Source organism: Marmota monax, unplaced genomic scaffold (assembly GCF_021218885.2).
Source record: "Marmota monax isolate L192 unplaced genomic scaffold, Marmota_monax_Labrador192_F-V1.1 WCK01_AAM20220418_F8-fsc00007, whole genome shotgun sequence".
Taxonomy (NCBI): Eukaryota; Metazoa; Chordata; class Mammalia; order Rodentia; family Sciuridae; genus Marmota; species Marmota monax.
The window spans coordinates 9,033,243-9,046,441 of record NW_026692781.1 but is presented as its reverse complement, the minus strand read 5'-3'; the positions used below and the strand labels follow the sequence as shown (position 1 = coordinate 9,046,441).

At 35.5% G+C, this 13,199-nt stretch overlaps 1 protein-coding gene across 11 annotated transcripts in view; it reads left to right on the top strand.

The window, feature by feature from the left end:
* Positions 1–13,199, top strand: part of Gpr155 (G protein-coupled receptor 155) — a 69,596-nt gene that overhangs the window by 25,804 nt on the left and 30,593 nt on the right. For 3 of the 11 annotated variants that reach the window (XM_046447178.1, XM_046447171.1, XM_046447179.2), the window contains exons 1-4: positions 223–583; positions 2,014–2,062; positions 4,218–4,714; positions 12,378–12,777. In XM_046447178.1, the coding sequence (XP_046303134.1) occupies positions 4,249–4,714; positions 12,378–12,777 (866 nt within the window). In that variant the 5' untranslated portion in view covers positions 223–583; positions 2,014–2,062; positions 4,218–4,248. The other 8 variants (XM_046447173.2, XM_046447174.2, XM_046447177.2 and 5 more) reach the window with 8 other exon arrangements.

The window sequence follows — 13,199 nt, the reverse complement described above, 5'->3', positions numbered from 1 at the left end:
GCGGGGGCTGAAGGCGGGACGGGGGCGGGGCCAAAAGCCGGCACCGGGAGGGGCCGACCCGGCCGCAGTGGCTTACCCCACCTCACTTTCTCGGAACGTGCGGCCGCACTCTGCCGAGGAGGGCTGGGGGCGGGAGATGACGGTGATTTCCTTGCTGCTTGGCCCTCGGCAAGTACCGACTCCCTTCTCGCGGCCGCAGGGCTGCAGACGTAGCAGGTGAGCTAGGGCCCCTGGGCGCGGACCCGCCTCGCCCTGACTCTGCCTAGCGGGCACCCGATGCTCCCGCCCCCGCCCTTCGGGGCTGGGCTGGTGGACAGCGCCCTGCCCTCCCTCCGCGCTCTGGCCCCGCGGCCCGCTGCCTGCGTCTGCTCGCCTCTGCCTCTCATCGCCTGCCTTTGGCCCGTGTGGGACCACCTGGGAAGGCTTGCGCAGGAAGGGCGGCTTGTTCCCTCCCGTGGCAGAACTACCATTTCCCAGTGTGGACAGCGCCTCACTGCACGTGTAACCACCCTGTCATTCTCCGACTCTTCCTTTTATCCCGCGGGTGGCCACAGTATCTGCCCTCCTGAAAGCATCTGCTCAGGTACCTAGAACATTTTAGTTAACCATGACCTTGTGACTTCCATGCCCTGCAAAGTTGAGCGACCACCTTTTTCTTACCCATTTGCCTTTTCCATTTCCACTGCTTTCCCAAGGCGTTGGGTGGCAGCTGCCCTCTGGACAGTATTTAGTTAGGGACTCTCCGCACTCCTTATCTGGAAGGGCTAAAGTCTGTCCCTGAAGATAAAGGAAGACGGCAATGCTCAGCGCTCCCCACCATGGGTTCCCTAGGGAGGACATTTGGTCCCCAGCAAGTAGGTGGGAGTGGATGAATGGTATGACTATTCGTATTGTAGAATTCTTTAGTAGTTTCTCACTGTATTGGGCTTTTCCCATGGGATAAAGGATGTCCGTGTTTGAGAAATAGCCTAAGAGTTTACAGCTTTCTCTTTGATGTTAACACACACTGTTTTCACTTAATTATTATTTGCAATTTATGTGGTTTGCAGATGTTTTCTAAGTCAAATATGAAGGGGCCAGACGCAGTTTGTATACATAATTTCTCCAGTACCTGGTCCGGTGAACCGTCTTGTACTGTGACAGGTCAACTTGTTTGTTCTGTAAGAAGCCTTACTTTTATAGATGAAAAGACTGGATGTAATTTTTAAAAACTTCCCTTGCTATGGTTTCTGTTCATTTTTAAAATATGCTTTTGGAAGCATATTTTCTTCACGTTTAAAATAGATTTAAGATGAGCCAGGAGTGGTGGCATGAGCCTGTAATCTCCCTGCTACTCGGCAGGCTGAGGCAGGAAGATTATAAGTTAAAGGCCAGCGATTTAGAGAAACCCTGTCTCAAAATAAGAAATAAAAAAGACTGGGATGTAACTCAGTGGTGGAGCAACCCTAGGTTCAATCCCTGGCACCTCTAAAAGAAAATAAATAAATAAAGATTAGGATGGATAAAACTTTTTAAATCCTTTTGATTGTTTTGACTTTTCCCTCAGCAGGTGTTGCTTTTATAATACTGGAAAACATTAAAAGAAACCTCATAGGAAGGAAGAAGTTACTTTTCGAAGTTTTTCTTTTAATTTTCAATTAATTGAAAGTTAACTCTGAACATTGCTACAATTTTTTGACCATCACAGAGAAAAATGAAGAGCTCCCTTTACTGTTAGCAGCTATTTAAGATCAAACCAAATTAAATTCAACCTCCCTTAATTTGATTATAAAACAGAAGCTTATAACTTCCTGACATATGCTATCCTCTAGTTTAGTTGGGGGATCTTTAATACCTAGTACATTTGGAGAACCAGGAATACATTTTATTAACTTTGTTACCATTCTTGTTAGGACTATAGCTTCTAACAGCAATTGCTACCATTTCTTAAAGGCCTACTTTGTGATATGCTGTGCATAAAATAGCCCATCTACCCAATATCCCTCTGAGATGGTTTTTACTGTCATTTTACAGTTGAGGAAACTGAAATTCAGGGAGGTGGAGTCACTGACCCAAGGTGTTGGTAAGTGTTATGGTCCAGAATCTGTTAGATTGTTTTCACTGAACTACTGTTAGTTACAATTGTTTTTTAAAAATATTGGACTACATTGATATGTTTTTGTGGTCCAAATAAGAGATTGTGGAGCAGTATGAGTTATTAATACTCCAAACAAAGAGAACTTTTGAAAAACATCAGAAGACTGGAATATTTTATCACCTTCTTCTTTACAACTGCCTTTCCAAGTCCACATTTCTTAATGGCTCCAAATGTTTAACATCTTTGTTTACCAGCTGCTTCAAGTATGGGTATTTGTACCAATGAATAACTTTCCCAGGATATAATTTGATGCTCATTTGGTAAACTTCAAGTACGTGAGTATTGTCAGGTTTGTTTATATTGAAACACTCCTGTCTAATCCTGGTAGAAAAATACTTGTCCTAATCCAGATTGAATGTAAGATTTTAAAGTGGTTTGGTTTATACAAGGGTAGGATAGAGAAAATTCTCTTACACATCTCCATATATCACCTGTTGATCTCTGGCCTGTCATCTGAGTCTTTTTTAATGTGCTGAGGATATTTGATAACTTAACCAGGCAGGGTATTATAAATTTCAGGAAGCATGAGCCTTTTTACTTTCTGCCTTATATAAGGCCACTCTCGATGGTAAACCCAGAATAATTACTTAGAAATTGGCAATAATTATCATATTAACTTCAAATTACTAATAAAATTACTAATAAAAGCTGTTTAACTTCAGAGTCATCCAAACCTTTTCTTCATTGTGTCCCTGGCAGCAAGAGGAGAATCTGATAATTTTTTGTCATATTAACATCCAGAATTTGTTCTTTGTTGAGCATTTTTGGAACATCTTCATAATGTTTTACAACATATTTGTGTTCTTTAACATTTTATGAACATCTTTAGAACATTTTAGGGCTCATTTTGTGTTCTAGGGCCTGTTGCTATAGTGAAAAAAAAATAGAATATTTTATTAATCAGAAAAAAAATCCACAAACTAGAGAATGCTTGAAAGAGAACATTGATCCATGAAAGGTTAGGGAGCTTATTTATGTACAAGATACTGTTTTAGTGATTCATTAAACAAGAACTTTTTTTCAATGTTTCTTGTGTGCCAGATATTATGCTAGATGTTAGGGACACAACAGTGAACAAAGACATGCTTAGTTCTTTCTTCTGTTACACTTACATCTGGTGAGGGAGACAGACATAAGTTCTATAGTCACTCTAATATATAGTATAATTACAAAATGAGAAAAAAGTGGTTAAAGGTAAGAATAATCATTCCATTTGAAAGAAACTTGACTTGGCTAATGAATTATATGGTTTGGAGGATCAGTAGGTGTTAATTATGTGCATAGTGGTAGACAGGTAGGTAGGGAATGTTTTTAGAGTGGTTTTGCATGTGCAAAGTCGCTGTGGTACAAAGGAACTCTTGGGCCAGTCAGTATGTGTAGGTTGATGGAATGCCACCATTTTTTCATAATTTTGTCTTTCATGCTCTCATATTCAATCTAAAGTTATATTTAGCTTTGTTTAATTCACCAGATGTGATCATAAGGACTTTACTTGAATAGGCTCACGTTTTTGTGAGGTATAGACTGTTATTGCCATTTCACAGATAAAGTGAGGCATAGAAAAGTTAAAGTTATTGGTTCAAAGTTGATAAGCGATGCTATACTGTATTCTTTTTCCTTATACTCAATTATGATCACAGTCTGGAAGGGACTCAGAATGACTCCTTGGTCATCCCCTGAGAACTTCTGAAATTTCCAGGGAATCTGGATGCAAGTGGACAACAATAGAGACTCTGTGGATCCCATCTCTTAAATATTAGATACCTCAGTTGTGGATCACTGGAGAGAAGAGCCACAGGGCATCACTGCAGCTGTAATATTTGTAAATCTTATTTAACATATGTTGGATAGGAATGTAGAGTAGCAATACAAATGTTTGAGCTGACCTACCTTTGAGACTAAAAATGTTAATGTTAGCATCCTCCCCATCCCCACTTTATTTGCATTATATTTTTCCTTGGTGATCGTTGAAGGAAGTATGTATAATTATTTAACCATTTAATAAGTAAATAATTCTAAATTTGCAGTGTTTCCTTTCAGCTAGAATTCTTCGTATTGTTACACTGAATTTTCTTTTCAGAGATCTGACCAGAGTTGGAGAGTGAGAGAAAATGGATTCCTTTTCTAATTTGCCTACAGAGAATTCAACCATTGCCGTCAATGTATCTGAGACTTCATCTACCACAGTAACACATGGATTCAATTCCACTAATGATTCACCTTCAATGTCAATAACAAGGCTTTTTCCAGCCTTACTAGAATGTTTTGGCATAGTCCTTTGTGGCTACATAGCAGGAAGGGCCAATGTCATAACATCAACACAGGCTAAAGGACTGGGAAATTTTGTCTCCAGATTTGCACTTCCGGCTTTATTATTCAAAAACATGGTTGTACTTAACTTTTCCAACGTGGATTGGGCTTTCTTATACAGTATCTTAATTGGCAAAGCTTCTGTGTTTTTCATTGTATGTGTATTAACCTTACTGGTTGCCAGTCCTGATAGTCGATTTAGCAAAGCTGGACTATTCCCTATTTTTGCTACACAAAGTAATGACTTTGCATTGGGATACCCTATAGGTAAGTTCTTTGTTGTTGTTTTTTCAATTTTTAAAAAATTCAGGTGTTTAAGGAGGTAACAAATATAAGCTTTAAATCTAAGCATTTGTTAGTAATAGATTCTTATTCTTGAATTTAAGAAATCTTTCAAATTTTTTCTTAAATATATCATAAATTAGGATGGATTATAATTTTCCCTCAACATCGGAGTTTAAGGATCCTTAAAACACCTACCTAAAATAAATGGTCATATCCTCATAACCTGTGTAAATATTCTTTCTAATAGTATTCTATTTCTTCTTAAAAATCACATATGAAAGAAATATGATTTCCCAGAAGGGCTCAGATTCTGATTTAAATTATGTAAAGAAAACTTACATTTATATAAAAATAGTCATTACTAAGTATTAGCATTAGAAATTTATGCTCATTGAGAGTGATCTTTTCCCCTTCTTTATTTTTCTTACTATATATATGTTTGGTTTTACTTTAAAAATTATTTTGAAGCTTTTATTGTTTTCAAAATTTCAGAGTATTTTCATTGAAGTTAAATTATTATTTAAGAACAGAAATGGTAAGGGTATTTTTATCTTTCCATCTCTTTAAGCACCCTAATTTTATGTTTCTATATGTGTATGTTTTCCTGAAAAACAATAAATAAACCAATTTGAAATGTTGGGATATCTTGGAAGGAAACGTACTCTATTTTTCAGAACACTCGGCCACCAAGAAAAAGTACACCTAGTAGCTTCTTTTTTATATATTAAAATTAAAGTTATGTGTATTTTGATCATGAATCGCAATGTGCAGACCTGACTTGTATGGATATAGTCATTCATTCACTCATAAGGCACTGTTATATGCCCGTGACTGTGCCTGCTGCTAGGAATACCCCTGTAAACAAATAAGTAGTGTAGAGGAAGAGGAATGAGAAGATGGCATTTGAGACAAGGTGGTCAGTTAAGGCTTATTTGATGATATCTTCTGAGCAGAAATGTGATTGGAATTTTAAAGTATACAACTGAAAACTACCTTAACTTTTAAGTTTCTTATCCATTCATTTCATCCTCTCTTCCCACCCCCAACTTATTTCACCACTGGTACCAAAGAGACTCTAGTGAACTATACTTCATACCTTTTTCCACCTTTGACCTTCCTCCATCTCACTTACCCGAAATTTAAAAATACTAAAGAAATCAAATAACCATGAGTAAAGCAGGGGGCTTAAGAGACGGAAAACTAGAATCTTAGGTAACTGAGCTATAAATAGTAAGAAACTAAATAGGTGTTCCTTTAAGGTTATTGAATTTTAAAGGAAAAGATTTTTGGAAATAGAAGATCGAGGAGTTAATGTGTTTGACCATTTCCTCAGAACTAATAACAGATTGGTCAATATATTTATGATATAAGAACTTTAGAAGTGGCTCAGTACCATGGTTTATATATTTAATAAATATTGCTTATCTTATTTATCTTACTTTGACATCAATTAGAAGTATATAAGTTTCATATAATCTCATAGATTAGTAAACCCATAACTAAACAAAACTAACATTTATAACTTTGTAGTTTACAGAGTAGTTTCTTACACTTATCTCATTTGAATAGAGCAGATACTATTATCCTCATTTTCAAATAAGCAGATAAGCTTACAGAGATTGTTTTATTCCAGGTCACACAGCTAACAGGTGACTGAGATTCAAACCTAAGTTTTCTGATTCTAAGTCCTGGGCATTCTCTTGTGCCACATAGCTATATAACATGCCAAGTTTATCTCAGAACACCCAACCAGCCCTTGTTATACATTATTTTCAGACAGAATCAAAATTCTTTGTCCCTATGGTATTCCTACATTTTCCATGAAATGAGCAGTAATGAAAAAAGATCTATTAGATGAATTAATCAAATTTTTTATCAAGGCAGAATATCTAAATAAAGAATGTAACCAGCCATTCTCATCCTGCTCTTCTTGTGTCCCATGTTATTTTTGTGAATCTAGTAATAATCATGTTGGGCATGTGCTTGCCCAAATTTACTTGATGTGTATGCCAATTTTGGGTTGCAATTTTTGTATTTTATTTTATTTTTTTTTACACCCAAATAATAAGAACTCTTATAACATTAGGTTTTAGTCTATAATTTTACTAAAACCCAATAACATAGTCAACTTTCTCATATGCCTTCAGATTGGAAAATGTGATACTGAACTATATAGGCATGTGTCTGCTCCTGGGTGAGGTTGTTTATTATTGCTGCCTATGTCCATCTGCCTTTTGGCCTTGTACAGGGTGAACAGAGAAGCCTCTCCAGAGAGAAGACCTTTCTGTTTGTTCTGTAGCCTCTCCCAAGAATTCCCACTCTCTTGTTCACAGAGGAGCATCAATTGGGAGTTCTAAAAAGATGTCCTTTTTAAGACTGCATTTATTCCATATCTGTCCAATTTATAGGTGATTTGAAAAATGCTAGCAAAGAAAAGGCAGATAAGTTAATAAATAAAGAAAAAGGGTAGTCACATTTCCTTTTTTTTGGAATACCATAACATTTATAATGGTCTATAAAATTACATTAAAGTGATTTTTTTTTACTCAAGTGACAGAATAGTGCATTATGACAGACTTTTAAAAAAGCCCACTGTTTTTTAGAACAATTATTTTCAAAAGTACTTTAAAAATCCAAGTGTAGAAGAAACCAAGAATCTACCAAGGTGAAATGTTGATTTCAGCAAATCAGAATGGTTCCCTGCCTCTGTCATTAAAAGATACTAATAGGGCATAGTTAAGTCCTATAATTTATTCTTCAAACAATGCTGATAGCATAAGTACCCTGACTAATCATAATTATGCCCTAGTGCTTGAGCTGTAAACAGAAAGGAAATGAAGCATTTAACTATATGCCATTATATAATAGAATGATCTTGTCAGAGTCTTTGTGTTATTTGCTAGAGATTGAAGCCCTGCAGGAATCAAAATAGGAGCCACAGTAGGTGGCTAATTTTATCTCTTAGTTCTTCAAAGCTATATAATAAGTCCTCATAATGGGATTTCTCCCTCCCTCCAAGAGCCTTATTTATAAGCATTAATTAATTATAACTTAATAGTTGATATAATGATTATAAATCTAATTTTAGTTATTGTAGGTTTCCATGTACATATGTAATTTCTTTTCAGATTGAAAAACCATCTTCAGATTGATAACAAAAGCAATGCCAATTTATAGATAAAGATATAATGTTAAATAATTATGCAAGTGAATGGCTGACATAGACTAAAATTCCCATGTTGAACCCTATTCTTCTAATAATTTAATAAGCATTTAATCACAATTTTTGCTCTCCCACTAGACTATACTGCTTTTGCCTTTGAACACTTGTTCAGCTGAGCTTAAAAACCCCAATTGTAACTAGCTTGTAAATATTCATAGTATGTAAAAAGTTAAAAAACACTTATAGGATTTCAGTTAGGAGGAATAAGTTCAAGAGATGCGCTGTACAACATGGTGACTACAGTTAATGTCTTATATTTTTTAAAATTGCTAAGAGTAGGTTATAAGTGTTTTCATAACAAAAATGATAAGTATGTGATTAGCTCCATTTAGCCATTCCCCAATGTATACAAACAGTATCTACAAATAATTATATTTAATTTTTATTTGTCAATTAAAAAATAGATTTTCTAAAAGCAAAAAACAGCTGGGCATGTTGGCACATGTTCATAACACCAGTTACGTGTGAGTCTAAGGAGGTTTTCAAGTTGAGGCTAGCCTCAATAACTTAATGAGACCCTCTCTCAAAAATAGGCTGGAGAATGTAGGTCAGTGGTAGAGTGCCCCTGGGTACAATCTGCAGAACTCATCCCAACACACATAAAAGCAAAAAACATGAAAAACTGATCTAAAAAGAAGTGGATTAATTGATTTTGATTAGATAAAAAATTATTGTGTGTTACAAAATACATTTTTGCTAGTCTGAAAACTTTAGCATTCATTGATGGGAAGTTAATCCCATTCAGCAAGTATTTTCAGATTTGTTCAGCACTGTGCTAGGGACTATGGGTCATAAAATGATGCCTTTAAGGAACTTAGAATTTGCCAAAGTAGTACTAATATGGAACAAAGTACCATAGCATTCCAGAGGAGAGATTGATGTTATAAATTGAAGACTTGGTGGAAGAAGTAGCATGAGAGACTGGCCTTAAATAGTAGGCAAGACTCAGGAAAGAGAGGGTGCTGGGTGCAGTTGTATGTAACCCCAGTGACTAGGGAGGCTGAGGTAGGTAAATACCAAATTCAATTGTGGCAACTGGGATGTTTATGTCAAAAGAGGTTTTTTTGGTTTTGTTTTTAAATTATTTATTCATTCTAATTTGTTATACATGATGGCAGAATGCAATTCATTTCATATTACACATATGGCTCAGTTGGTAGAGTGCTTGCCTCGCATGCACAAGGCCCTGGGTTCAATCCCCAGCACCACAAGGAAAAAAAAAATCAAAAGAGGCTTTATAGTTGTTCTTTTTTTTTTAACATTTATTTTTTAGATGTAGATGGACACAATGCTTTTATTTTATTTTTTATGTGGAGCTGAGGATCGAACCTGGGTCCCATCTGTGCTAGGCGAGCACTCTAACGCTGTTGTTCTTGTGAGCAGTGAGAACTGCAGGATAATGTTGACTTTTGACTGTTATGATTTGTTAGCAGTAAATAAAATGGATGAAGGGAGTAATTGAAAAAATCCAAAATAATGTATGTTAGTAAGTACATTAGGTAGTCTAATTTTGAGACTTCTAACTAGTAACAGTGGTAAGAATCAAGCAGAGAAAATAAAGAAGATCCTGCCAAAGAAGAAAGTAAATACAGTGGTTCCTCTTATCTGCCAGGAATATGTTCCAGGATCCCTAGTGGATGCCTGAAACTGAGGGTACCAATGTTTTAATCCTATACACACACACCTACCTAAAAGAAAATTAAATTTATAAATTAGGCACAGTAAGAGATTAACTATAATAACTAACAATAAAGAACAATCATAATAATATTCTCCTGAAATAAAAGTTATGTGAATGTAGTCTCTCTTTTCTTTCAGAATATCTCATCCTTCCACATACTCACCTTTCTTGTTGACCTCAGGTTACTGAACCTGAGGAAAGCAAAAATACTATTTGATGATTGGGCAGCCTTAGGTAATAAAACTGGTTGCTCAAAGTTGCATTGAGCTCCTAAAACAATCAGAATCTATTATGTGATGAGGATTACTAATGTACCAGGAAAGTAAATTTCAGAAAAAGGGCATTAATATAAGTGGCTTTGAGTAGATCATGCAACTGTAAGTTGTTAGAGGAAACACCTTTGCATTGTAGTGTGCCTGCTTAGGAAAAATTCTTATACTCAGATTTAAAACATAAGACATTTCCAAAATATCCACTCAAGTTAAAAACTGAGTGGTGAGCAGGTATCTTTCTCTTAACGATGTTTAATTAGAAGTAAAATGAACCTTATGAAACATGAAAGAAAACCACTAAGAGTTATAAAGCTAGCATAATTTAGAATTCAGTGAAAATTATGAAACTTTATGTAATCAAATATCTTTTAACTTCTTCATTTTGGAGATATAATAGAACTTCCTATGTGCTTTGCTGAAAAAAGCGGGGTGGGGGTGAATTTTATACAAAGATGATTTTGGCTAATGAGAGCAAGGTGAACTTCTAAAGGTTATATAATCTAGTTACATAACTTTAGCGGGTCATGCACATGACATTAACTGAACTTATGTATCCTGAGTAAGTAAACAACTATATTTTCCTGCCTGTGTCACTTTATCTTAATATAAACAGAGAAACCTAATCTTTACATTTTTCCACAAGATTGAGTCTCTCCTTGGTGACTGCCTGTCCACGTTTTATCTTTTTTAACTTCAATTCTATATCAGTTTTTCTATTTGGGACCTACTGCCAAAAATGTGCCCACAGACCAAGTTATTTATTCCATGACTCTAAGTTGCCCTGATAATCCCAGACCAGGCCACCAACCCTTAACTCCTCCAGGAAACTGTTAGAAGTCAGATCCAATCCACTTACCTCCCTCCAAGGAAACACATCTTATATAGTGTCAGATTCTAAAGTCATCATGGATACTCAAACCCTTGGGAAAATTCCTTAAATTACCTATAATACACAGCACACATACTTTGTCTTATTCTATTTCTTATAACTCTAACATAGCCAGATTTTTTCCTTGAGCCTTGTTGTTCTTTAATGAACAACAGGTGAAATAATTAGTTTGTACTTGAGAACATGCTATATGAGAAAAAAAGATTTTGTTTTCCCAAGAAGGTATAGTTGAATGTGTATTTATTAAACATACAATTATGTGACTCCACTTCATTACTCTCCCAAACGTTTGTTAGATCCAACTTTCTGTTCCTACTTGCTTAGTGTCGTCACAGGTTTTCTCTGAAAGTATTCATTGTCTTTCATTCCCTCTCAAATGGAGGATACTCATTACCCCGTAGCCTACATACCACCTGAGCCAGAGGTAGGTGAGACTGACATCCTCACCTGGCTAGCTGCCGTGAACCACTGCTAATCCATTGCTCCCTACTCTGTTGTTGACAACTATTTTGAAGTTCATGCTATCTGTCCAATCTGTTCATCCTCATTGCTCTCATCTTCTGACTTCATTCTAGCCATCCCTCTTCATTCATTGAAGACTTTACTGTTCTGCTTGCTGTCATCTTCTTTGTCCTAAGTCTTGCTATTCTCTTGTTTGACTTTAGCATCCTTGTGAACTTCCCATCAAATTCTCGGCCCTCTAGATCCCTTGGCCTCCTCATCTCTAATGATAACTTTACTCCCTGTCAGTGAACAACTCCTGTGGCCACTTCCTGGACCTAGTGATCTGGAAAATATTAAACTCAACTCACTATCTGACCTATTCTGAATCCTATACTTCCACCTGCACTTAATTCTTGAGCTTCATAAGGGCCTCCAGTCCCTGACCTCTCTACTTTCAGTCAGTCACCTCCCATCTTTACTTCTTTTCCTATACAGTGTGGACTCCATTACTTCAGTGCTCATTTTTAGTTCCTTTTCTCTACACCTTCCTCAGTCCTCTGAAATCTGACTTATGCCTCATGACTCCAATGAAGCTGCTCTCTCCAGGGATACAGTCAATCACTTTGTTGCTATTACTACTTAAACATTTAGTTTGATACTAGATTTTTATTTTTATTGTTTCTTTTAAAACTTTTACAGTTCTGCCTTTTTTATGTTTGTTTTTGAAGACTAATCTTAGATCCTAGATAGTAAAAATTAATTATGTTTTACTAAAAATAATTTTAGGTGGCTGGGGTTGTAGCTCAGCGGTAGAGCACTTGCCTAGCATGTGCAAGGCCCTGGGTTCAGAACCACATGAAAATAAATTAATTAATTAAATAAAGGTATTATGTCCAACTACAACTAAAAAATAAATATTAAAAAGATTTTTTAGGTTATCATTTTGTAAACTAGATTACATTTAGTATAGTAATTTTTTATTACTAAAATCGACTTTTCAAAAAATAGGCTAATGAGGTCATTTGGAACTCTTTAGATAAATTTGCAATATGCTAAAATTAAGCACAGAAAATGTTATTTGCATATTTATATATTTCTATGGTAATCATTTTAAGATCAATATTCTTATTTTGCAGTTGAAGCTTTATATCAAACTACATACCCAGAATATCTTCAGTACATTTATTTGGTGGCACCAATATCTCTTATGATGTTAAACCCAATTGGGTTTATCTTCTGTGAAATCCAGAAGTGGAAAGATTCTCAAAATGCTTCTCAAAACAAAGTAAAAATTGTGGGACTTGGATTCCTGCGTGTATTACAGAACCCAATAGTATTTATGGTCTTCATTGGCATTGCTTTCAATTTTATTCTTGATAAAAAGGTGCCTGTATATATGGAAAATTTTCTTGATGGACTTGCAAATTCTTTTTCTGGAGCAGCCCTATTTTATCTTGGTCTTACAATGGTAGGAAAAATAAGGAGACTGAAGAAGTCAGCATTTGTTGTACTAATTCTTCTCATCACAGCTAAACTGTAAGTTTCACTTATTTAACTTGGGAATTATACTTTGTAAAAACCTTGTTTAATTCATTGGGATGTGTCTGAAATTATTTTTTTCCTTTGACTATTAATCCTTCCTTATAGAATAGTTATGATTTAAAGGAGAATGGAATATTGGTGTATTTTGAAAAATGGTCTTTCATTTCCTTATTCCATGTAAGCTATTCTTTGCATTTTACTGTCAGATATTAATAACTGTTTCCCTTTAGCTTTTTTTATCCTGCTTTTATATAGTTTGTTAATTATCTCTTAATGTCCTAGTTAGATCTTATTTTTCAAGAAATTTTGCAGGATTTCTGAATCTATTAAAATCCTAAAGGAAGAGGCATCCTAGTTATGTAAGAACAATAATTTTTAACAAATTTTTTTCATGAATTTGGGAAAATATTCTGTAA